Source organism: Epargyreus clarus, unplaced genomic scaffold (assembly GCF_041222505.1).
Source record: "Epargyreus clarus isolate Ecla_fem2 unplaced genomic scaffold, WU_Ecla_fem_2.2 ptg000023l, whole genome shotgun sequence".
NCBI classification, from domain to species: Eukaryota; Metazoa; Arthropoda; class Insecta; order Lepidoptera; family Hesperiidae; genus Epargyreus; species Epargyreus clarus.
The window spans coordinates 8,843,834-8,867,130 of record NW_027332230.1 but is presented as its reverse complement, the minus strand read 5'-3'; the positions used below and the strand labels follow the sequence as shown (position 1 = coordinate 8,867,130).

Below are 23,297 nucleotides of genomic sequence, written 5' to 3'. Positions count from 1 at the left end.
AAGTGTACAACATGAACGGAGGTAATATGCGATGCGTTAACGTCACCGGTACAATACAGAAACATTAAGCATTTCTGCAACCGACATTATGTCTTCGCAGATCGCCGTCGAAGACGAACGGCACTTTATTGTTTTAAAATTATCGAGACGTATACCAAAGTCAAGCGTTTACATTGACAAATATCTTACCTGATTGAGAAGTTAATGATAATACCAAGACCGAATATTATTAAACGTATTGGTATTACATCGATACATAGTATATAAGAAGCTGACAAAATTATAAATAAAAAATCGAACATACCTTGCTGTGGTGGAATAGGAGGCCGACGCCTTCCATGCACACCTTGAAAATTGAAAAAGTTGACCTTTATCGATATGATTACATCATTTGAATAGATTTCGAATGTAAATAGAACATTATGTATTTAAAGAAGAAAAATATTATCAACTCACTATTTCGATTACTTAGCAACCAATTGTTAATAGACTCCATGGACTTTTCTAACCAACCCCAAATATACCTATAAGAGATTTATTTTTAAAACTTCTCACGCATAAGCTGAAAGAATGAATCCGATCCATTCGGTAAGTACATAGTTCTGGATTTTTTACCGCTATTTCTATCAAAATAGTTTTAACAGCGCTAGGTAAATAAATAATTAAATTATATAAATTAAAAATATGTATACATACGGTATGTATGGGTTCGAACAGCAAAAACAATGTGTTCCTGTTTGAAGAATTTGCTTTACTTGTCTATTCTATAGGAATTCGGACCTTACATTCGATGCCTATCCGGCTAAACTATAATTATTCTATCAGCTTTCCTTAATTTATATTTAACCGTTATTCTCAAGGGTAAAGGTCCATGTGGGGGTATGTGGGCATCTGTATACTGGTTCTACTGTACTATAATTTATATTTAATTATTATCGTCAAGGTTAGGTTAGTCCATGTGGGGCTACTGTGGGCATCTGTATACTGGTTCTACCTTTCTATAATATAAATTTAACTATTATTGTAAAGGGTAGGTTTCGGTTCATGTGGGGGTATGGGGGGGGGGGGTACGTATTAAATAGTTGTTGTCCAAGTTAGGTTAGGTTAGGTTAGGTTAGGTTGGTCGGGGGCACCTGTATGAGGCCGCCCTCGCCGGTGGCGCAGTCCTGCACGGGGAACTCGCCGCCCAGCTCCGCCGCGTCCTGCCGCCGCCCGCTGCGCTCCATCGCCTCCTTGATGCAGTAGTACAGCGCCTTGCACTGGAACACACGGACATCATCAACTTCCCCACTTAAGTAAGGCACTTGCCATATACCATTGCGAACATTTGATGCAGTAGTACAGCGCCTTGCACTGGAATATACACGAACATCATCAACTTCGATTATGAAGGTAGTATAACCCTTTGTGGTTCGACTACAGCGGCATCACCGCCACACCTATATCTGCCTAGTAACAGGGGTGTGGAGTGCTACTGTGTCTCGGTTTCGAAGGGTGTGGTAAGAGAGACATACTTTTTAGTCCTCAGAGGTAGCGGCGCATCTGTGACCGACCTCAGGTAGGAATATCTAATCCTATCTGGGGATGATTGCAGATGTCTATGGGCGGCAATAGCCACTGAACATCAGGTGGACTGCATGCCAGTCTGTTACTCCTCTATCACATATATAAAAACCAATTTCCCCTTAAGCAAGTCACTCACGATATATCATTGCGATCATCACATGAATATGAATATGGTAATCAAAATTTGAGTGAAAATAAGCGTTGCAGAAGACAGGTGGAATTTGTTTTTTCAGAGTTAGGAACTAAGTTAAACCGTAAGTATTCGAAAAGGAAAAAATATTATGGTGATGTTTTTTTTAATTAGGACACCGGAACAATCTGATGAGTAGATTGAAAAAAAAAGTTTCTTCGATGAACCCCCTCAGATAAAATACTCATATTTCCCTAATATGTGGAAATTTTGATCTTTTTATCATCTCCAATAATCCAGTAACAAGGATGATCTATGTAGACTTTATCTATTGATGTTATATTTTAGTTAAAGTGTACATGCCTTCTTAGTATAATATTTATGAAGCTGTGTCTGACCACCGTTCTTCCTCCAAAGGCACAAAACTCGTATTTTGGGGCTGTAGGTCATATTGACCAGTCGCTCGTACCACCAGCGCTCTACGATTGCCCCTGAAATAAAAAGAGATCAATAAATATAAAATTGGTAAGTATTCAATGCGCACAATTTTTATTGCAATATTAGAAATAATCCTACATAATGATTTCTAATTTAGATCTTCGCAACCATCCATTTGGTGTTTTAGATTCACATACGGACTTTACTTATTTTTAATAATAATTCGAAGTAAAATGTGTATGCTAAGGAAATTCCACAACTCCACAAACCAAACAAAACCTTGCAAAATTATGTTATTTTGTCAAATAAACTCTGTTGGTTGTTGTTGCTACAGAAGATTAGCTGGGAGTTTCCGCCGCAGCCGCCGCGACCCCAGCGGCTCCGGCGAGTGTGGTCGTGTGCTGCTACACCGCGCCTACACTACACGGCCGCGTGTCGCACCTTGCGTGGAGCGCAGGATGAGGCCGTCGTCGCGCACCTCGAGGAAGCGCAGGTCGCCGGCCGCGTCGCGCTCGTGCACCGTGAACGAGGCGCGTCGCAGCCGCCGCGGCTCCCAGCGGCTCCGGCGAGTGTGGTCGTGTGCTGCTACACCGCGCCTACACTACACGGCCGCGTGTCGCACCTTGCGTGGAGCGCAGGATGAGGCCGTCGTCGCGCACCTCGAGGAAGCGCAGGTCGCCGGCCGCGTCGCGCTCGTGCACCGTGAACGAGGCGCGTCGCAGCCGCCGCGGCTCCCAGCGGCTCCGGCGAGTGTGGTCGTGTGCTGCTACACCGCGCCTACACTACACGGCCGCGTGTCGCACCTTGCGTGGAGCGCAGGATGAGGCCGTCGTCGCGCACCTCGAGGAAGCGCAGGTCGCCGGCCGCGTCGCGCTCGTGCACCGTGAACGAGGCGCGTCGCAGCCGCCGCGGCTCCCAGCGGCTCCGGCGAGTGTGGTCGTGTGCTGCTACACCGCGCCTACACTACACGGCCGCGTGTCGCACCTTGCGTGGAGCGCAGGATGAGGCCGTCGTCGCGCACCTCGAGGAAGCGCAGGTCGCCGGCCGCGTCGCGCTCGTGCACCGTGAACGACGCGCGCCGCAGCTGCCGCGACCCCAGCGGCTTCAGCGAGATGTCGTTGCCGTGCTGTTGGACATCGTGATAGTTAAATATACCCAAGAAATCAAATAGTAACCCTTGCTAGACACACAGTCCCACACTAGATTTTTTTCTGGGGTAATGGGTGCCATAGACGCACAAAAATGAATACCCAGACCTAGATGGAAACCTAAATTCATCATTCATATATCTGTACCGTCGGTGACCGAACCGGAACCCATTGCGTGTAAGATGGAGAACACGAACCCACGTTACGGCACCGTAGACTTCGCCGCTACGCCAAACGGCGCCGAAGTGCAAGTTATCCCCGCCGCCGTGAGTTTACTACAGCGCGCCGAAATTCGACTGCTCGGTGCACGTTACGGCGCCGTAACTTGGGTTTACGTTTACGCTCTAAGATCGGTATGCCAACGCGGGTCATCGAAGAGTCAAAAATTAGGGCTTTTTGTCTTATAGATTATAAGTCAAAATTTCTAATGATGTGTCAGGGTACATGTTGGCTACATGTCAATTCAATTGGAGAATCTTGGGTCCGGTTAGATACAAGCAATTTGACCAATTTGTGCTCACGCATCTTCACTTGAATGAACCTCAATAAATACTAACATAAGCTTTACCACTATACAAGATGACGAGATAAATATGTCACTTTCATATGTAATCTAAGAGCATTCAATATTACAAGTTTACATTACAGAATATAATTATGCACGTTATGTGCATTCTTACCAAATTATGAACAACATCAAGTAGGTGGTTGACTTCCTGGCTGTAGATAAGCCCAATGTGACTCTTAGCAAGCAACCGCCGCACTTTATTCCGAACTATATCAGCTTCCACGCCAAAAAGCACCATGGCCGCCGTTAAATTATATAAAGCTGTTGACAAAAGCCGATCTTCTTCGTGTTCCAAGCGCTTGCGTTCAGTTTCGCTGAGACACTTGTAGCGTTCCATCATCTCGGTCGCGCCTTGGTCCATGCCGATCATGTCTCGTTCTTGGCTGACTGCGTCCAAAAACGCATCCTCCCAGAATTGCATTTGGTCCCAAAGATTCGACCGCTCTTTACCTTTAAAGAAAATACTCGGTATCGTGACTTCGTATAATGATAGACGTATTGTGTAGTGCTAAGAAAGGAGAATAGTGAATGAACAGTTAATATTTGCCTTCCTAGCCTCTATATTATGACTGCTACTTTGGTATGTACATTAAGTGAAGTAAAACGCATAATTAAAGTGATTATTAATGTATTTGTCGTATGACATGTTATGTGTATTCATATGCAGCGCCATCTGCACAACGTTTAGCGCCAACCTCCATTACATAATATTGTATACCTAGGTCATAAACTCTTACCAATAAGCCCTTGGTAGAGATAGGTCCTCGCAGTATCGGGTGAAGTGAGTGGCGACGTAGTGGGCACCCCCACCGTAGGCTTGTGAGTACTCGTAGTAGACTTGGAGGAGAATACACTGGCAGCACGAGGCTTTCCACCCGCAGTCAAACCTCCACCACGGACCTACGTACATTACGTATTAGAAAAATATAGATATTATACAATTTTCAGAGCATCTTTATATGGAATTTAAATACATTATACTTCAATGCTAACATGTCATTACTTAGCGGGATGTTAATTTATTTTTATTATTAAGCTATTATTGTTTTTAATTGGTGGTAATTTCATTATGTAATTTAATTCAAATCGAAACATAATAAATTGTTAATCGAACTCAAGTATATTACTTCATGCATGTTATAAAACAAACAAAAAAATAAATACCTTATAATGCTTTACTTGTATTAGAATTCTATTTTACTGATATTATAAAAAAAACTCAAGTTTCTAACGAGAACACAATATGTTATGTACATGACAGCTAGGCGTATATGCTAACCGTTATGTCGAAAACGGTATAAGCCCAACATAATAAAATACCCGAATATAACCTAAAAAACTAACAGTAAACACACAAGACACTAACAGTAAAAGCCAAGCTACAGGTAAAGCGTGTGACTTACGTTGAGCAGCACGACGTCGGTATCGGAGAGGTTGGACTTAAAGGAGGCGCGGTGTTCGAACAGCGAGGCGCGGTTGGTGGTGATGGAGCCGCTGTCGTCGGCCGAGCTGTCCGCGGCCGCCTGTCACCGCACCGGCGCACACGTAAAGCCGGGTATCCACTATGTTCGCGAACCTCTACACTCCACGCTGCAACTGCTCCACATAGTGGATACGTTCGCGCTCACGGAGTGTGCAACAGTGCTCGGCACTCCACTTGGTGGCGGTTTTTTAAATACAAAGGGGAGCTCCCTTAGAGCGGTTGCAGATACGTGGAGCACAGTTATTTCGACAATATAGTGGATATGCCGCTTAATACGGATAGCGTACGCACGTGCCGGACGTACACGGACGTACAATACGGACAATGCTATGCACGTGTAGGGTAAACGTTCGTTTTATGACTGCGAGATCTTTTTGGTGTTTTAAAGTGAAACTTCTTAGTGGTGGTCGATAATTGGATGAAACTAAAGACACGGTTAGGCACATTTTGTAACATGAGAAAGAAAAAAAGAGAGCGAATTATACAATCAATAGAACATAAAAGTGTCAGTGTCATGTGTGTGTTGTACTTAGGTGTACGCGTCCGATGCTACCTATATATGAAGAGGTAAGGCGCGACGCCTTGTGAAATTAATATGTATCATTGTGTTTTATGATTATTTGTGTTTAAAGAAGTTTCACTTGTATTACATGAATTTGTTAAGTTAAATCTTACTAAGTCGTTAAATTAATACACGTCAATACCAATTCAGACGAAAGTTTACCCAAAAGGAAAGACAACAACAATACCTTACAGCTGTACACAATTGAGTACCATGCGTTACATTAAAATATAGGAATTATTATTGATTTATATTTCAACGAAAATATTTTTTCAAAATAATGTTCGGAAAAGACCTAATAATTTACTTTTGTCAATCTGATTATATAGACTACCTAATAGTTGAATCTTTAGTGGGAATAACATTTTTACATAGATATTAGACAGAATAGCGTTGTATCAATTTCCATTAAGATCATGCTAAGAGGCAATGCTTACAGAGAGGGTACATAGCACATAAATAGTTTACAAATTTACAACGTTAAAATAGTGTCCATGCGAGTATGTTACGACATTGACTGTTTATCAAAGTATAGTACAATACTCACGTCCGAATCGAATGACGTCAGCTTGCTAAAAAGAAGATTCCGTTTTTGATTGAGCATATCCTTGAACATCTCCGTAGTGGACTGCGCTTCCGTTGTATCCATTTCTGGGTAATTGACTGCAGGGACATCTGAAATAAAATCTCACTGTGATACTGTGGAATTTATAGTCTTATAGTAATTCGATTTTTTAATTTATTATTATTAATGTAACCAGATAAACATTATGTCAATTGTTAAAAATCTATTGTGCAAAATAGAGAAGACTACAAGGTACAATCTGAACTTAAGTGATTATATAGTGACATTATATTGTTTATTTACTCATAGCTCAGGAATCGTGCATAAAGTTGATTAAAGTTGTATTGTAACTCTTAAAAAACTAAGTGGGAACATCGATCTTGCCACAACTTCCAAACAATAATACAACAGGAAGCACTCCAGATAAAATAAAGTCATCAACAAACCCGACGACGAGCTTTTCCTCGACGACGGCGATGAGGAGGGAGTCTCCATATCTTGCCGGTAATGTTCGGTGAGGGCCCAGTCAGCCATGCCACAATAAGTGGGCATATCTATCTTACCACAACCTCCAAACAATAATACAACAACGTAAAAACTCCTCCTAAAATAAAGAAATGAACGTACCAGACGACGAGCTTTTCCTCGACGACGGCGACGAGGAGGGAGTCTCCATATCTTGCCGGTAATGTTCGGTGAGGGCCGATCCAGCCATTCCTCCATGTTCTAATGCCGCCAGCTCCTTGCTCCAGTAGTGCGTGTGGGCCATCTCAGCGAGCTGGAACACGGAGGCCATGCCGCCCAGCCCGAAGTTCGAGAAGGTGTGCTCGAGGCCGTGTACCACCGCTTGTAACACCTTCAGCATGCCCTTCCACACCGGTTTGCTCACGAACTGTGGACAAATAACTCTTTGTATTTACAGTACGGCTTTAATATTAAGTAGACATGGGAGCTAATCAGAGATATCTCAAATGCATTTCTGATAAAGTAACAGCGTCTCATGTATATGTAACTAAGTGCACTTTTTAACCTAAAATACAGCACAAATGTGTTGTATTGTTATTATTAAGCTTACACTTGTGCTTTAAAGAATGTATTGAAAAAATAATGTTATCATTAGAATGGTAAATATGAACTTACGATGTCATCAACTTTCTCATTGGGTGCGGCTTTCCGGTTAAAATTTCTGTTGAGTTTGCTGAGGACCATGTTCCTGTAGGACTCGTCTTCCATCAACTTCTTCAGGCGGTTTAACTTCAACCAACCGACACCTTCACCTTCCAATACATGTTGAATAAGCTGGAAAAGAATATTATTTATATCATTTCGGTTAACGTCTACGTGTTCAGCAATTTTTTAATGTTTTAAAGTACACAGCCTACGTCTATTACTTAAGGATAAAAAGGTCCTCGTACTTGAACATTTTATGAATTATCTATTATCATGTAACGTTGTGACATCGATAGTATCGATATCGAAATTTTACGGTACATTATTAAATTTTAAAAATACTTACTTTATTTGGATGAATTTTGAACCCACGGATTGAAATAGAAAAGAAATTGAAATGTATATTTATTTATATCGATATTTTCACCAACTGGATCAGCGGCCCATCGAGAGCGGCCCGAGCGTGGCGCTGCTCGCGGCGTGTGCGCGGGGCACTACTCACGTCGTTGAGCTCGGAGGAAGGCGCGCGGGGGTGCGGCGCGGCGTGTGCGCGGGGCGCTACTCACGTCGTTGAGGAAGGCCTGGTTCTCGGAGGAGGGCGCGCGGGGGTGCGGCGCGGCGTGTGCGCGGGGCGCTACTCACGTCGTTGAGGAAGGCCTGGTTCTCGGAGGAGGGCGCGCGGGGGTGCGGCGCGGCGTGTGCGCGGGGCGCTACTCACGTCGTTGAGGAAGGCCTGGTTCTCGGAGGAGGGCGCGCGGGGGTGCGGCGCGGCGTGTGCGCGGGGCGCTACTCACGTCGTTGAGGAAGGCCTGGTTCTCGGAGGAGGGCGCGCGGGGGTGCGGCGCGGCGTGTGCGCGGGGCGCTACTCACGTCGTTGAGGAAGGCCTGGTTCTCGGAGGAGGGCGCGCGGGGGTGCGGCGCGGCGTGTGCGCGGGGCGCTACTCACGTCGTTGAGGAAGGCCTGGTTCTCGGAGGAGGGCGCGCGGGGGTGCGGCGCGGCGTGTGCGCGGGGCGCTACTCACGTCGTTGAGGAAGGCCTGGTTCTCGGAGGAGGGCGCGCGGGGGTGCGGCGCGGCGTGTGCGCGGGGCGCTACTCACGTCGTTGAGGAAGGCCTGGTTCTCGGAGGAGGGCGCGCGGGGGTGCGGCGCGGCGTGTGCGCGGGGCGCTACTCACGTCGTTGAGGAAGGCCTGGTTCTCGGAGGAGGGCGCGCGGGGGTGCGGCGCGGCGTGTGCGCGGGGCGCTACTCACGTCGTTGAGGAAGGCCTGGTTCTCGGAGGAGGGCGCGCGGGGGTGCGGCGCGGCGTGTGCGCGGGGCGCTACTCACGTCGTTGAGGAAGGCCTGGTTCTCGGAGGAGGGCGCGCGGGGGTGCGGCGCGGCGTGTGCGCGGGGCGCTACTCACGTCGTTGAGGAAGGCCTGGTTCTCGGAGGAGGGCGCGCGGGGGTGCGGCGCGGCGTGTGCGCGGGGCGCTACTCACGTCGTTGAGGAAGGCCTGGTTCTCGGAGGAGGGCGCGCGGGGGTGCGGCGCGGCGGGCGGCGGCGCGGGCGCGGCGTGGCGGATCAGCGGCGAGCGCGCCACCAGCCCGCGCGCGCCCATCGAGAAGGGCCCGAACGTTGCTGCGCTCGCTCCGCCTCCGCTCGTGCTCGTCGGCGTTGCGTCTGGCTTGCTTGGCTTACCTACACAATATTGTAGTTTAGGTTTAGTAAATACAATACTTTCAACTACACGGACTACATACACGGACAAATCTGAAACTATAAGGGATTACTAAAGCGTTCACAGAAGTTATTTTTCACGATTTTAATAAACACTAAAATTATGAAAATAAAAAGAAACACTTTTCCTATTTAGCAATCAAATGAGTCTATTTGAAAAAAAAACACGTGGTATTATTGTGTCATCAGATCATGTCACTTATATTCAAACACTGAAAAAACTAAGAAAACAGCTTATTCTTAACAAAATACACTTTTGTTCATGCAATATCATAGTAATCCTTAACTCAGTTAGTTATTGTAATTGGTTAATTTTTTAAGATCGACATTTTCAACAAGAGAAGTTGCAACAACTTATTTCTGCTTTAGATTGCTTATGTAAAACCTCAACTTACCCTTAGAGCCGAAGAAGTCACTAAACATGCTAGAAGTTGAAGCAGCCAGTCCATTCAGGTCAGAACTGATGTTGGAGAAGAAATCCCGATGCGTCGTAGCCAACAGGTTGGTAGTCTGAAGCGCGGTCGAATCTCGCCGCTGTTGCGCCGGCGTTCCGTTGCCCGCATCTTGACTTTCAGTCTAACAGATATAAATTACACGTTTCATGTAAACATAGCTAAATTACCAAACTAAAAGTTAGGCGTACAAAAGATGTGGATCTCTCCACAGCTGGTGGTTGTAGGGGGCTGATGAACGGGTGAGAGGCTAACTCGTATCGGTTTCTAACTTTGACTTTGCAAGTAGATTATTTACGATCTGTACGAGCGGAAGTACGTGCTTTCCCCGGTGACATTAGCGCTTCATCGTACCAATGTATTATATTATTGGGTCCCTAAAGAAAATGTGTTGCAACTTTAATTTGTATACATCACCTTAGGCTTAAACAAAATAAACAATGTATATCATTTATATTTTATTTAAGACTCTTCCGTTTAAAAGCCTAGTTTGGATTTGTGAATTTACTCTTCGGTATTGCACGACTCATGATGCGAAGCATCAGAGAGTGCTTTACGATCGAAAAATTTTTTTCGCTTCATTTTGGCGGCTATTTTTATTATTATAGCCTTGATAGTTCACGGAATCAAGATATTTTGCATACTATTGTCAAGATAATTTAATGGAGATTAATTCCATACTTTTTAAAAATTGATTTACTGCAATAGCATTGGAAAAAAACACCAAAATAGGTCAAAAAATTTTTCTGTCCGTCATGTGTGAAACCTGAAAACACTGTAACTTGTGAAAAAATCCATCATTTGAGTTATTTTTTTTTTTTTTAATTCTAATCGACGATTGTAGGTCACTGAATGCGAATGATTAAATTTGAACGACTTAAGTTTTTTTTTTTCTTTTTTTTTTACATTTCATAATTAAATGAGCATTATGAGTCGTGCACTTTTGGATTTGCCAATTTTTTTTTAATTAAATCGTAGATTTACCTTTATTAACAATCCTTTCTTAGCAGCAGCTTCTTTAGCAGTCTTAGTGAGGTCGCCCAGCGTGGATTTCCCTACATAGGTGAGGTCTTCAAACGTGTTCTTGCTCACAGCTGTTGCAGTCTTACTCGCTTCTAGCGCAGACTTAGACGCTTCTTGCATGCTCTTTGACGCTTCTTCCGCTGCTTTCTTCGCATGATGAGTTAGCTATTACCAAAGTATTATTTTAAATCATTTAATACACAAAGTTATATTTATTTGAGCTAAATACTATATTGAACTATGTATACTATATTGTGTAAAAAATTGTAATGCAATTGACATGTGAGCGTCATACTTTTAAAAATGCTATTATAGTGTAATGTTTTATGGTCTCGTGGATTGGTTGAATAATACCTACTTATAAGTTTAGCCGGTGATGTGCTTGTGGCGGGAAATATTATAATTAATTCTATACTACGTTCACACATTTTATCCGCAATAAAGGATATTTCAAATAATGTTTCATCTTGTAAAAACTATACTTACCTAAGTACCTACTTACTAATTGTCTCTAAGTAACGAAATATGTATTGGGATGTGGCTATAGGCTGTTATTACTAAAATATTTTAATTACTATCAGGATGGTACAGTCGTAAATGGACTACTTTCTATATATGTACTGAGATCTATGCATAAGAGCACTCGTTAAGTTCAACTAATACCTTGTCGAAAGGCGCAAACAGTTTCTTATCGTCTCCTTGTTGTGCTACATTTCCTTTCTGCATATTATAATTAAAATAACACGAAGAGAATAAATAAAATCTCACATAATCATTTACATATTGTATATATGTTGGTTCAATTAGTATAAAATTAAAATCTACTACAAAATGTGTTCAACAATATAATTAACAGAATAATACACTTAATAAAAGCCGGGTTCATAAGAGTTTCTATAAATAAATTTGTAATTACCTTCAATTGGTAAATGGAAGACGTTCTTTCGCCTTTCATTTGAATGTTGCCAATTATTTCCATCACATACATATGAAAAATATTTTACTATAATATATGTACCTTATCCATATGAGCGAGTAAGCCTTCTTGGCTGCTCTGTCGAGTGGTTTCCCGTACGAGTTCCTTGGCTTGCGCGGCGAACTGCTCTAGTAGGGATGTTTGGGATGCCTGCCTCGACACTCCTGTGCTCATACTCTATAAGGAAATTTGCATAATGAAGTATGGTCCACCACAATCACCACATGTATCTCTTCTTATAATGTAAAGGTAAAGTAGACTGTTTATATATGTTTTTACGAATATATATTAATATGTTTAGTAAAGTTACAAGTTAACTTCTTACTGGGCAAAGCATTTGAATTGCCAACAGAAAAACTTTCGGAAAATATACTCGAGTACACAATTTTTGATATCGTAGTAATACAATGTCTTCGTATTTTTGTTACAAAATATATTTCAAACATATTAATAATATAGTACAAGACGTTTAAGTATAGATAACATTTTCACATTCATAATATATGAGTATCTAAAGCATCTTAAAAGCGCCGATGTATCCATGAACGTGGTTGGTATGAAGTCTATTATCTAGTTATTTACAAAACGCACCTGCTAACGTCTAAATCTTACGCCGTACCTTAATGTGCGAGTGCGATTGTGCGTGCATGTGGGGGGAGTGGGGCGAGCGCGGCGACTGGAAGGACTGCTGCGACTGGAGCGAGTGCTGCGACTGCAGTTGGTGCGACTGCAGCGAGTGCTGCGACTGCAGATGGTGCGACTGCAGGGAGTGGTGCGACGGCAGCGAGTGGTGCGACTGCAGCGACTGGTGCGACTGCAACGGGGTTGCGGCGCGCTCGGAGTCACTCGCACTGCCGCTGTCGGGGCGGCGGCGGCTGACGATAGTGGCGGGAGTCGTCGTGGAGTTGGAGTCCGACTCGCGACCGAAGCTGCCGCTATCCGTGTCCTACGCCCAACGACTAGGTGACGCTACGTGCTCATAGCATTAGCATTACTCTACTCTATTCTCAAATGTGCACACGTTTTGTTGATAATGGCTAATGAAAATCTGGCTTTTGAGTTTCGTATCCTACATAAGATTGCAATGTTTTGTTCCTTTAGGAGGATGCTTAATTTAGTCTATGGCCAATTAAATGTAATCGCAATAATGCTCACTATGATTTTGTATATTTTCAAATGAACTAGCATTTTTTTTTTCGATAAATTACACTAATTAGTGCAAGCAAATGACTTGGGAACAATACTTTTAGTGACACCCAATGAAAGCACCTCTCTAGATTAACTTTAAGAGTTAGTTACTTAAGTCTATGGTATTACTTAATAATTAACTTACACTTTTCTTTACAGGTGGCGCATGTGACGTTTCGAAGTTATCGGGTCTTTCGACGTCCTGGGGAGCTTCGTCGTCGGAGAGGTCGCTGTGGTCGGAGCTGGAGCCCGACGGGGAGGGGGAGGTCGACGCGCGACCCTCTTGGTTACCACCCTCCCCCTCTTCCCCGTACATTAGCGAGGAGGGGGGACTATATACCTGTTAGAAATGTACACCAGTTAAACCTACATATTCTTTTATATGTCAATGCTCATGTATTATATATGTGTAGTTTCTGTCGACATTTAAATTATTAACAAAAATAACGTAAGATAATTGTAGAATTCTTAAGGAAGTTTTATTTTAATTTTTATCCATTATCCATAACAAGTTCAATTTTATACATAAAGAATTTTGGATTCTTGAAAAACTTGAATAATGAATAGTGGTAGAATGCTCAAGGTAATATTTTTAAATGTATTGGTTAAAGTGTTATACCGTTTTTGGGTCCAGAGAAGATGATAGCGTCATTGGTACTTGCACAACTGCACTGTAAGTCTCTCCCAAGACGTGTTGCTGGTGTTGATTCCCACCTGCAATACATTACTATGAGCAAAACGTACAATAATATTAATTTGTAATATCACCTAAGGCAATTTATATACCTGGTGATAAATCTGATGAAGCCATCTCAGATACGAAGTCACTTAAAGATGAATACGATGAACTTGTGCTTTCAGCCGCTTCTGAATCGGAGCCACTCTCGTCTGCAAATAAGAACAAATATTATTTTTGTTCTTTGGATTAAACAAATGTATATAGCAAAATAACACACAAAGATGGATTGAGTAGATAATGGATATGTTTGTTTAAACATTAAATCACAAAACAAGTAGCACAAATCAGAATAAAAACGAAACGATAGAGATGTACGTATGTGTTAATATTGATCAAAATACCTGTCGGTTGGTTTTCCTGCCGCTGCAATTGCCTGAGAGCTCCATTCAGAGAACTACCGTCATCCCAAACAGCAAACCGTATGGGTTGCAATTGATCCGCGAACCATTTGGGCTTGTCGCCGATCTGCCGCGGGTCGAACACGCCCGTTTGCACGCGGAGGAACGCTACGTTGCACGGTGTTAGCGACCACTCCGCTAAGAACTCTACGGCCTACAAATATACAATGAAATAAGTAATGTTGCCAGATGATAAGTTATTTAAATTAAAATTCGTTTTTATATGAAACTGCTATTTTGTGGCATGAGGGATATTTTGAATAATGATTTTGTTAGTATCTGACGCACTTTAAGAGGCAATATAACAACATTTAATTGGTAACACTTGTTTGGTTTATCTTCTTCAGAATATCGGTCATTGTACAAATTGCGATAAAAGTCTTTAGAACGCAAGATACTGAGGTTCATTTGGTTCTACGTAACGTGCAGGGTTCATAGTCTCCATGTGAATATAATTTAATAAAATAATACATTACCAACTTATGGGTATTAGAAATACAATGTTCTTAAAATCGAGACATATGGGGGGTAAAAAAAGAGATATACCTGTGTCCTCGCAAACTTATTGAGGAATGAAGTGGTGCGTGGTCGAGAGCGTAGGAAGCTGTTGATCTGGAAGGCGACGACAGGGCGCGGGTACAGCCGCAGTGTTCGCGTGTGCTCCATGAAGTTCGCCAGGATGTTTTGAGAGTTGAAGAAACGGACCTGTGTGTACATTATTTGTTAATTTAAAATACGTAAATAATTAGGAACGCATACGTACAAAAACGTTTTTTATTTCTTATCCATTAATATATTGATATTTTTGGACAGATCTGAAAGTAAAAGTTATCATTTTAGTCTGTTATATTTTTTTTTTACTGGAGGTAAAGAATATTTATAAGTGAGTATTTTTTAAAATTAAATTATTTATATAAGAGAGATTATGTATATAATAATCTATAATAACCAGAGTCTAACTGTAACATAAGTACGAGTACTGGCGGCACGTTAGGTGGTAGGGGGAACGTCGATATCTAGCGCGATTCTCCGTCCCCCAGTATAATGGATTGATTTGTATTTTGTTGTATTAACCAAAAGAATACACTAGCCATAGCAACGCTGGTATCAACGGAATCGACATTGTTCCCGTATATGAGCGGGTTGAAGGGCTGCGGCGGCGAGTGCTTGCGGCGAGTGCAGCGAGTGTGACGTAACGCAATCGTTGCTATTTGAAATCGTAACCCCAATTCTTTTTTCTATGTAGTAGTGTGTCTAAAGAAGGAATCCTTAATATATCGAGAATTACCAACCATAGCGACCCTGGTAGCGATATCAACGGAATCCACATCGTTCCCGTATATGAGCGGGTTGAAGGGCTGCGGCGGCGAGTGGGGCGGGTGCGGCGAGTGCGGCTGCGGCGAGTGCAGCGAGTGCGGCGTCTGCGGCGACAGCGAGTGGCCGCCCAGCGACACGCGCCGGCTCTCCGGCGTGCTGTGCGACGTGCTGAACGCCGCCGGCTGCACCCTGTGCACATCGGCAATACGTTACTGTTCACTGCTGGGTACGGATCTACGCTCAGTGTGAGAGAGGATTAGGTTATACTGTTCCTTAAGTCTCTCAATTTACGTTTGGTTAGCCAAATTTCAGTGTGAGAGGGGTTTTGACTATAATATATCGTTCTTGACAAGTGTGAATTGAGAGACTTAGGGATCTCTTTTCAGTATAAGAGGAACTTAGCGTAAAGTGTTGCCTTCGTGGCGAAATTATCCTTCTATAATAGGTTCAAACAAGTGGCAATGAGGTAATTTATAATACACACAAATCTTTTAAAAATCAAAGTTGGTATTCGAACCCCTGATTTCTAGTCACTTATAAATATCAGTTATATATCCCGGATTGGATTGGAGTCCGACTTGAGGTCGGTTTCTCGGTTTTACCCCTAAGAACTAATTTGGAATGCTTTACATAGGTAAATGACACACCCTTACCACACTCTTCAAACTAGAATGCAATAGCGCTCAAGTGTACTGTAAGGCAGAAATAGATGTAGCGATGATGCTTCCGGAGTCGAATCACGAAGAGTTAGATCAGCTTTATACACCATTATTTAGTAAACACTTACTTTAATGTCGCACCGCCGACACTGTCTCTCCTCGATGGCATCAATAAAGCATTGGCTTGGTCCGCAGAAGTGTTTGTTAAGCTGCTTATTGCCTAATGGAAACAAAATAACATTATGTCAATTAGAAAATATCAAAGTGGTGTAATAATTTAAAACCGACTGTATTTACTATGTAATTATACAAAGTTATGGATGCTATTGTAGCAAATCTAGCATTCAGAGATCAATCACAACTATGTGATGGTACCAACGTTAAATACTCAATGTGAAAATTAGTATATTACTTCAACGCCATTCTATACATGATATGGGCCGATATACAAAATTTAAAGTTTACGAAGTATACTTTTACTTAATTTCAAACTGTCAAACTGTTGCAATAACATAAGCCTTTATGTACATACAAAACTCGATTCATCGCATTTCAAGCATTTAGCAATACATTACTGTAATTTCATTGGTGTTAAATATAAGTAAATGCAATATTATGCATAACGGGCAATGCACTACAATCATACAAACCCAAGCGTTTCTGTAAGTGTTACCTGTATATATGTATATACATAATTATGCAATATATTGACAGCTTCCCTTTGCCTTAACCTTGTTAGTCCAATTTTGTAAGGTTTATAGTCTAAAAGAAGTTTCTAACAATAATGTCAAATTATACGCTGTCACCTACATAATAAGTTAATGATAATATATACACCGGTTGTGTATCTTGATACGATGTGCCTGAACGGATTTGTGCAGAAAGTATGTTTAATTTAATAAACCCATAAAAGTCTGATCTTACAAAAGAATAAGAGAAAGTAAAGGAATAACTTATATATTTGTCCAGACTCACATAATTTCACCAATAAATTTTATTACATGTTCCTAGTTCAAATTAAAGATCAAATAATAACCAGATCTAAGGATGTATTTAACATAATATGAAATTTGAAAATAAGGAAACGATTGGGAAGAAGGCTGTCGTGTATTGTAAATAAATAAATATATAAATAGGTATACATATATTATAGCACACCACAGTTACTGCATGCTCTGTTCTTCTGCAAAAAATTGACTGAATTTGTGTTGAACGAACTAAACATCGACTCGGTTCATTCATTATAAGATCTATTTGATGAAAACTATTTGCAATCCATTTTTGATTGAAAATATAGACGACACCATCAGCACAATTTCAGACAAAATATCCTATATGCCTCCTCTTAGATTAAATAAAAAATCCAACTACAATGAACATATACAAGACAATGGAAAAAAGTAGTAGTCAAGATAGTAAATATTGAGTGTTAGCATTACTTCCCGAGTATTTCTAAAAGGTTGGCATCTTTCGGAAACGTATGCACAAGACTTGTATTATAGTGAATAACAGTAAAGTGTGCAATGTAAAAAGATAATAATAATATTTACACCAGTCCCGGCATTTCCCATGAGTTGCATTGCCTAGCATGATAGAAAAGTGACTCAGTATTAGTGATAGTTGTGTCTGTAACTGAAAAAAAGTTGGGTAAAAATAAAGAAAGATTATGAAATATAATATTCGTTAAACACGCGTTATTTTGGAGAGGCTTAATTAAAGCTACATAAATTTGTTAAAAAAATAAACCAATAGATAATATTGAATATTTGCGATATAACAGCGTGGTTAACGAAAAGTGAAATATTAAATCTAGATATCATGAAAACTTTGTGTCAATAAAGTAAGAATCATAATAAAATGCATTCAATAGTCACAATAGCCGTTCAGCAACACCGAACAGAATGCGCTCACAGGTGAATTGAGGAAACGTTAGGTGAATAAAATTTGGAAGAATGACACACACATTCAGATCAAACGAGTGAGTGAGTGAGCGGTACCTGTTTGAGATGGTTCTTTAACACTGAGCTCTCGGGTTCAGGGAGTGCGGGTAGATCTTGATCGCTGCCGGTCGGACACATGAGTTTCGTAGAGTCTAGATCCACGAGCCAGATGTCGTCTGGTAGTCTAAAATATTTTTAATTAAATTGAAGCTTTGGAGTCTCGAGTTCGCGCACATTAATCTTAAAGCTTCGTTAAAAATTGACATCCATGTAAGTTACCCGACAAACAATAAAGGAAATATCGATAATAAAAGAGGAAATTATTAAAGCAGTCTTAAATCTAGTCAAATAAAGATAGGCTTTTGTAAGTGCCTCATCAGACCTAACCTTAGCGGCATGTGTCAGCACTGGCGTCATGCCTTCTTCACACTAGCAACATGCGATACTAAAAGTAAATAAAAAACAAATATTTATCAGAAACATTTACCTGAAATTCTTTTTATAAGTTAGGAACGTAGCAGGTATCCCAATAAGGAACGGCGTGGGCGCCAGAAGGAGTTGTTCCGCGCAGCTCATACAACTCGGTAGCAGCGGGATCGCCGGGAACATGTACTCGAGCGGGTAAAGCATCGACACTAGCGCCATCACCGACATCGATAAAGCGTTGTAGTCACGTGATTGAACTACCACTTTATTTTCCATAAGGATCAACGTTAGGACTTTAAGACACGTGTCTATGCCTGCAAAAAATAAGATCACTAATATAATAAAAGCTTTCACAATTCATTTCAATATTAATTACTACGTAGCTGACCACACTACTATACTTCTAATACAAATCAACCACAAAAAAAAAGTATATAAAAATATATCGTTACGAGATTGGGCACATTTATTACGAAAATCCTTCAAAACCTTATGGCACAAAACCGATTACATCAAGGAAGTTATTAGAGGATACTCGCCTAATAGTTCCAACGGTAAATGTAGCGGGAAGTCGACGAGGCTGAATCTCGTGTGATCCGGTAGCGCGAACAATAGCGGCGCATGTGCGGTAGGCGACAACACCTAAACGTATTGAAATTTGTTGTAGATACGAAAAGTATTTAAAAATAAACCTTTAAGATACTTAGAGAACTGTAGGTAAAATTGTTTTTTAAAGCAATAATAGTGAATTTGTTAGGAAGCAATAATTGATTGGTAAGTTAGAATCAGGGAAGTTTGGAGAAAATGTAAAATAAAATCCTCCTGTGTGTTGTACATGTGTGTACTTTATGAAACCTCCGTAGTTTTGTTTTCATATCTTTAAGTAGTAAGCTGGCATACCATTTACCACACGTTTTGTGATATTTTAAGACTATCTGCACTGCACTGAATTCCAGGTAGAATTCGATAGAGAAAATAATCTCTTTACACGCACCCAATGGGTTACATGCATGCAACAGTTAACATGCATTCCAGACTAGTGTTTTAGTACCATGAAGGTAATAGAACCCCTTGAGGATCAACTTCGGCGATCACACCTATTTCTGCCTCATAACAGCAGTGTTAAGCGCTGCTGTGTTCTGGTTTGAAGGGTGTGGTAAGGGTGACTTTTCCGAGGCGTTCCAGCTTAGTCCTCAGGGGTAGCGGCGCATCTGTGGCCGAGTCCATGTAGGATACCTAATCCTATCTGGGGTTGATTACAGATGTCCATGGACGGTAGTAGCCACTTACCATCAGGTGGACTGCATGATCTGCTACTCTTAAATTATAAAAAAAAAGTATATTGTAAAGAAAACTACTGTGAGAGAAATGTATGACTGAGTTGTCGTTAATTAATGGATGCTATATACGGTGTAATTAAAGTGAAATTATATAAATAACGAGTAGCCACGTTACCTCGAGCTCGACGCGCGTGTTCCCGGGCACGGGCACGGGCGCGGACAGCAGCCGCAGGATCCACGTCTCGATCTCCTTCACGTCGTGCAGCACGATCGTCGGCGTGTTGTCGTACGCCTGCCCCGTCAGCACCGACCACACTGTGTCCCTGGTTTAATGGCAATTTGACGTTCAGTTTTTTTTTAATTTAGTAACAATACTAGAGGCCTAGCTAAACAGAATGCGTATTCTAGCGCCGCGCCAGGCGAGAGCGTAAGATTTATTCTTAGAATGAGAAGGGTGGACTTCTTAAAGATCTCTCAAGCGTGTAGGTTGCTTTGCGATATTTTGCATGGTTAAAGCAGGTGATAACAAATTTAGAGAAATCACTGCTTGTAGTCTCCCCATAAATAGATGGCAATACCTATTCTTTGGCTAACTAACAGCTTGACAGTAGTGGTATTCCGCGTCCGCTCTGGCCGAAGGTCGCACGCACTCACAACCGCCGGCACTCACCTTTTGACAGTAGTGACGTATGCGCTCGAGACAAATACTCAACTACCCACCTACATTATACTGCTCACTAAAATATTTACTAAAATAAATTTTATCGTTTATATGCAAAAAGTGTAAATAATTTGTATCTTACCTAAATATTTGTCTGGACGCGCCGACGCGCCGCGGACTGGAAGACTCATTACAGGCATCGATTAATTTTTTAAGGATAAATAGGCACTCTCGGAATGTGGAGAAGAAGGGATGATGAGACAGTAAGCACAGGGATGTCAAGGAATGATTGCGCACACGCTGAAACAAATATTTATATTAATATTTAAAACTTTATAAGAAATTATATTTGCGTTTGTATAGCAAGCAATAGTATGTAGTATTACGCATTCAACCAGTATTTAAGAATATACTCGATATATAATCTGTTTATAATTTTATTGTAGCGATATTATGCCAAGACACCAAGCGAAACCCCGCTATTGTGGGCGCTTTTCCAGCCACGCGTGTTAACACCCACAAACGCCCCCTATACGTACCTATATACCTATACATTAATTATAGTGAAGTCTCTACGGAACCCGTGCGTTTAAGTGTGATGCACGTGTGTAAATACAAACAACAGAAAAGGCCCTAAAGTAGTATTATAACATAGTAACCTGTCGTTTCCTCGCGGCGCGGGGACTGGGCGAGTGCGAGCCGCCGCTCTCGGAGTCGTTGGCGGGCGCGGGCGCGGGCGCCAGGCGCGGCGCGGCGCTGCAGTCGCGCTCCGAGTCGCTCGGCGCCACGTTGCTGCTCCTATAGTCACTGGAACCCGCCTAGCCTTAGTTTCTACGTACGTTACAGCAGTACACTGGTCTGGCAGTATTATGTGCAACAGAAATATTTCCGAGTCGCCACAAATATTTCCGAGTCACACTATCGCACAATTTTAATTTAAAACATTGTGGAGAGTTTCTTTATTTGGATTTGGATGTCCGAAATTTGGTATACTATTTTATTACTTATGTTTAGTATAATAAAAGCAACATACGAAGATACTACAGACCAACTGGTTACAGTAAAACTAATTCATTTGAAAATGTGATAGTATCGATGTAGTCAAACATAGATTAGTATGTAGTCCAAGCTGGAAGAACGACATCATTATCGAGATGTCCCATTTAGGCGTATCGTGGCATTCAAACCATAAAATGCACTTAAACGCTAGAAGCAATTAGTGTTCACCTGGAGAAAGCAGAGTCGGAGCTCTTCTCCATGGACTTCCGCCAGGACTCGCGCCGCAGCACGCTGCGCTCGCGCGGGCCCGGCGCCGGCGCCCGCTCCACCGCGCGGTAGAAGTTGACGCATATGCCGAAACGCGTCTTACCTAACAAACAAACATGAGAGGATATAGGAATCATGTCTTTCCGACTGGCAAGTCGCAACAATTGCAAATAAAGGACATGGGACTGACGTATTAAAAAATACTATCATCTGGGTTTATATTTGTACCGTGTCAAAACACGAAACACGTTTTTTCAATTACAAACAAAATAAATTGAACTAACTTATTAAAAAACACTTACATTTATGTCTAGATTTGTACTATAAAATACAAAACACGTTTATTTTTTATCTGCATCGACTAATGTTGAAAAAACACAATTTATCCGGATGGGGGATTACCCCCATTACCCCCATACATTAGTGTGTACAGTGTTTGATCCAAAGGATATAAGGAGGCTTTTTTAAGTTTAAAGAAGTAACATCAAAATATCTTGAATATTTCATATTGATTTTAATAATGAAGTATAGATATCTCACCGCCTTGTAATTGAAGGAAGCCATTAAATGGCTTAAACGGCTGACAAATGTGTAAGCCATTTAATGGCTGTCATGGTATAATTTACGCGGAACAATGCCGATATGTGCAGTTAAACGGTGCAAAAATACGAAATCGAAGAAAAAGTGCGGAGAAATATGTTTTCATTCGTAAGTGATCTAAAAATTATATTTTTTAAATATTTTCAAACAATTTCAATAGTCAAAACTGGTTACTTTTTCTTGTTAGGAATGAGTAATCTTTACTAATCAATGAAATAATCCAGTAATTATTTTAATTAAAATTGTATTTCGTGCATTTTATTGATTTGTGACAATAGAAATAATTTATATCAGAGTAGGTACAATATTTCCTAAATATAGGTGTATCTATTTCTGTATTGTTACACTAACAACAATTTAGTAACTCGATCCAATTTTGATTGATAAGGGAAGCGGAATTGCCCTAGAGAATCTCTGACCTAATTTCCAAGTTTGACCCAATTACCAACAAATGTGTCGATGGTACGATGCATTAGCCGCAACAAGTTGGAGAAGGATATTTATAAGGTACGTTTTCTCCATTATTCCCAAGACAATTTATTGCGAAATTATAATGAATAACAGTGTTAAGATCTTAGCATTCTTCACAAAATAATAAGTCAATAAAAATACCCCGAGTCCCCGACTCATACAAGAAAAGACCTAATGATCTGCAAACAGATGAACTGATTTTGTATAACCAAAGCTAAGAGCACGCTTGAGTAAATTATTAAAAAAAAATCAAATCGGTTCTGCCGTTTAGGAGCTATCATACCACAGACATAAACTCGTTTCACGTTGCGCGTTAAAAATAAAAACTTACCAGAATCCTTGTCAGTAAGCGTGAATACAAAAGAAGTGGTATCCCTTGTGGCGACATGTGCGGTAGGCCTCCTCGGGCCCACAGACACGCAGCCCTCCGGCTGGCAGAAGTACACCATGTCCAACGGCAGTGGGAAGTCATCGTGGTTCGTTAGTGGGTACCGTCGTAGCAATTCAGGTGCCTGACGTAAATAACATTGGTTATTTCAAATTTGAATAAAAAC

At 41.4% G+C, this 23,297-nt stretch overlaps 1 protein-coding gene across 1 annotated transcript in view; it reads right to left on the bottom strand.

Annotated features, from left to right (window-relative positions):
* Window positions 1-23,297, bottom strand: part of Rab3-GEF (Rab3 GDP-GTP exchange factor) — a 38,013-nt gene that overhangs the window by 7,179 nt on the left and 7,537 nt on the right. The window contains exons 3-34 of the mRNA XM_073085796.1: window positions 23,075-23,255; window positions 21,634-21,775; window positions 21,066-21,213; window positions 20,549-20,706; window positions 19,921-20,068; window positions 19,005-19,107; window positions 18,527-18,779; window positions 18,097-18,223; window positions 17,650-17,682; window positions 16,228-16,319; window positions 15,416-15,629; window positions 14,670-14,828; window positions 14,067-14,277; window positions 13,773-13,874; window positions 13,606-13,700; window positions 13,132-13,326; window positions 12,418-12,744; window positions 11,841-11,975; window positions 11,486-11,542; window positions 10,784-10,987; window positions 9,743-9,923; window positions 9,109-9,308; window positions 7,601-7,759; window positions 7,088-7,352; window positions 6,443-6,570; window positions 5,254-5,373; window positions 4,588-4,750; window positions 3,963-4,300; window positions 3,119-3,260; window positions 2,060-2,187; window positions 1,134-1,259; window positions 305-346 (exon numbers count right to left, since the gene is read on the bottom strand). Coding sequence (XP_072941897.1) covers window positions 305-346; window positions 1,134-1,259; window positions 2,060-2,187; window positions 3,119-3,260; window positions 3,963-4,300; window positions 4,588-4,750; window positions 5,254-5,373; window positions 6,443-6,570; window positions 7,088-7,352; window positions 7,601-7,759; window positions 9,109-9,308; window positions 9,743-9,923; window positions 10,784-10,987; window positions 11,486-11,542; window positions 11,841-11,975; window positions 12,418-12,744; window positions 13,132-13,326; window positions 13,606-13,700; window positions 13,773-13,874; window positions 14,067-14,277; window positions 14,670-14,828; window positions 15,416-15,629; window positions 16,228-16,319; window positions 17,650-17,682; window positions 18,097-18,223; window positions 18,527-18,779; window positions 19,005-19,107; window positions 19,921-20,068; window positions 20,549-20,706; window positions 21,066-21,213; window positions 21,634-21,775; window positions 23,075-23,255 — 5,076 coding nt within the window. The remainder of the gene's footprint in view (window positions 1-304; window positions 347-1,133; window positions 1,260-2,059; window positions 2,188-3,118; window positions 3,261-3,962; window positions 4,301-4,587; window positions 4,751-5,253; window positions 5,374-6,442; window positions 6,571-7,087; window positions 7,353-7,600; window positions 7,760-9,108; window positions 9,309-9,742; window positions 9,924-10,783; window positions 10,988-11,485; window positions 11,543-11,840; window positions 11,976-12,417; window positions 12,745-13,131; window positions 13,327-13,605; window positions 13,701-13,772; window positions 13,875-14,066; window positions 14,278-14,669; window positions 14,829-15,415; window positions 15,630-16,227; window positions 16,320-17,649; window positions 17,683-18,096; window positions 18,224-18,526; window positions 18,780-19,004; window positions 19,108-19,920; window positions 20,069-20,548; window positions 20,707-21,065; window positions 21,214-21,633; window positions 21,776-23,074; window positions 23,256-23,297) is intronic.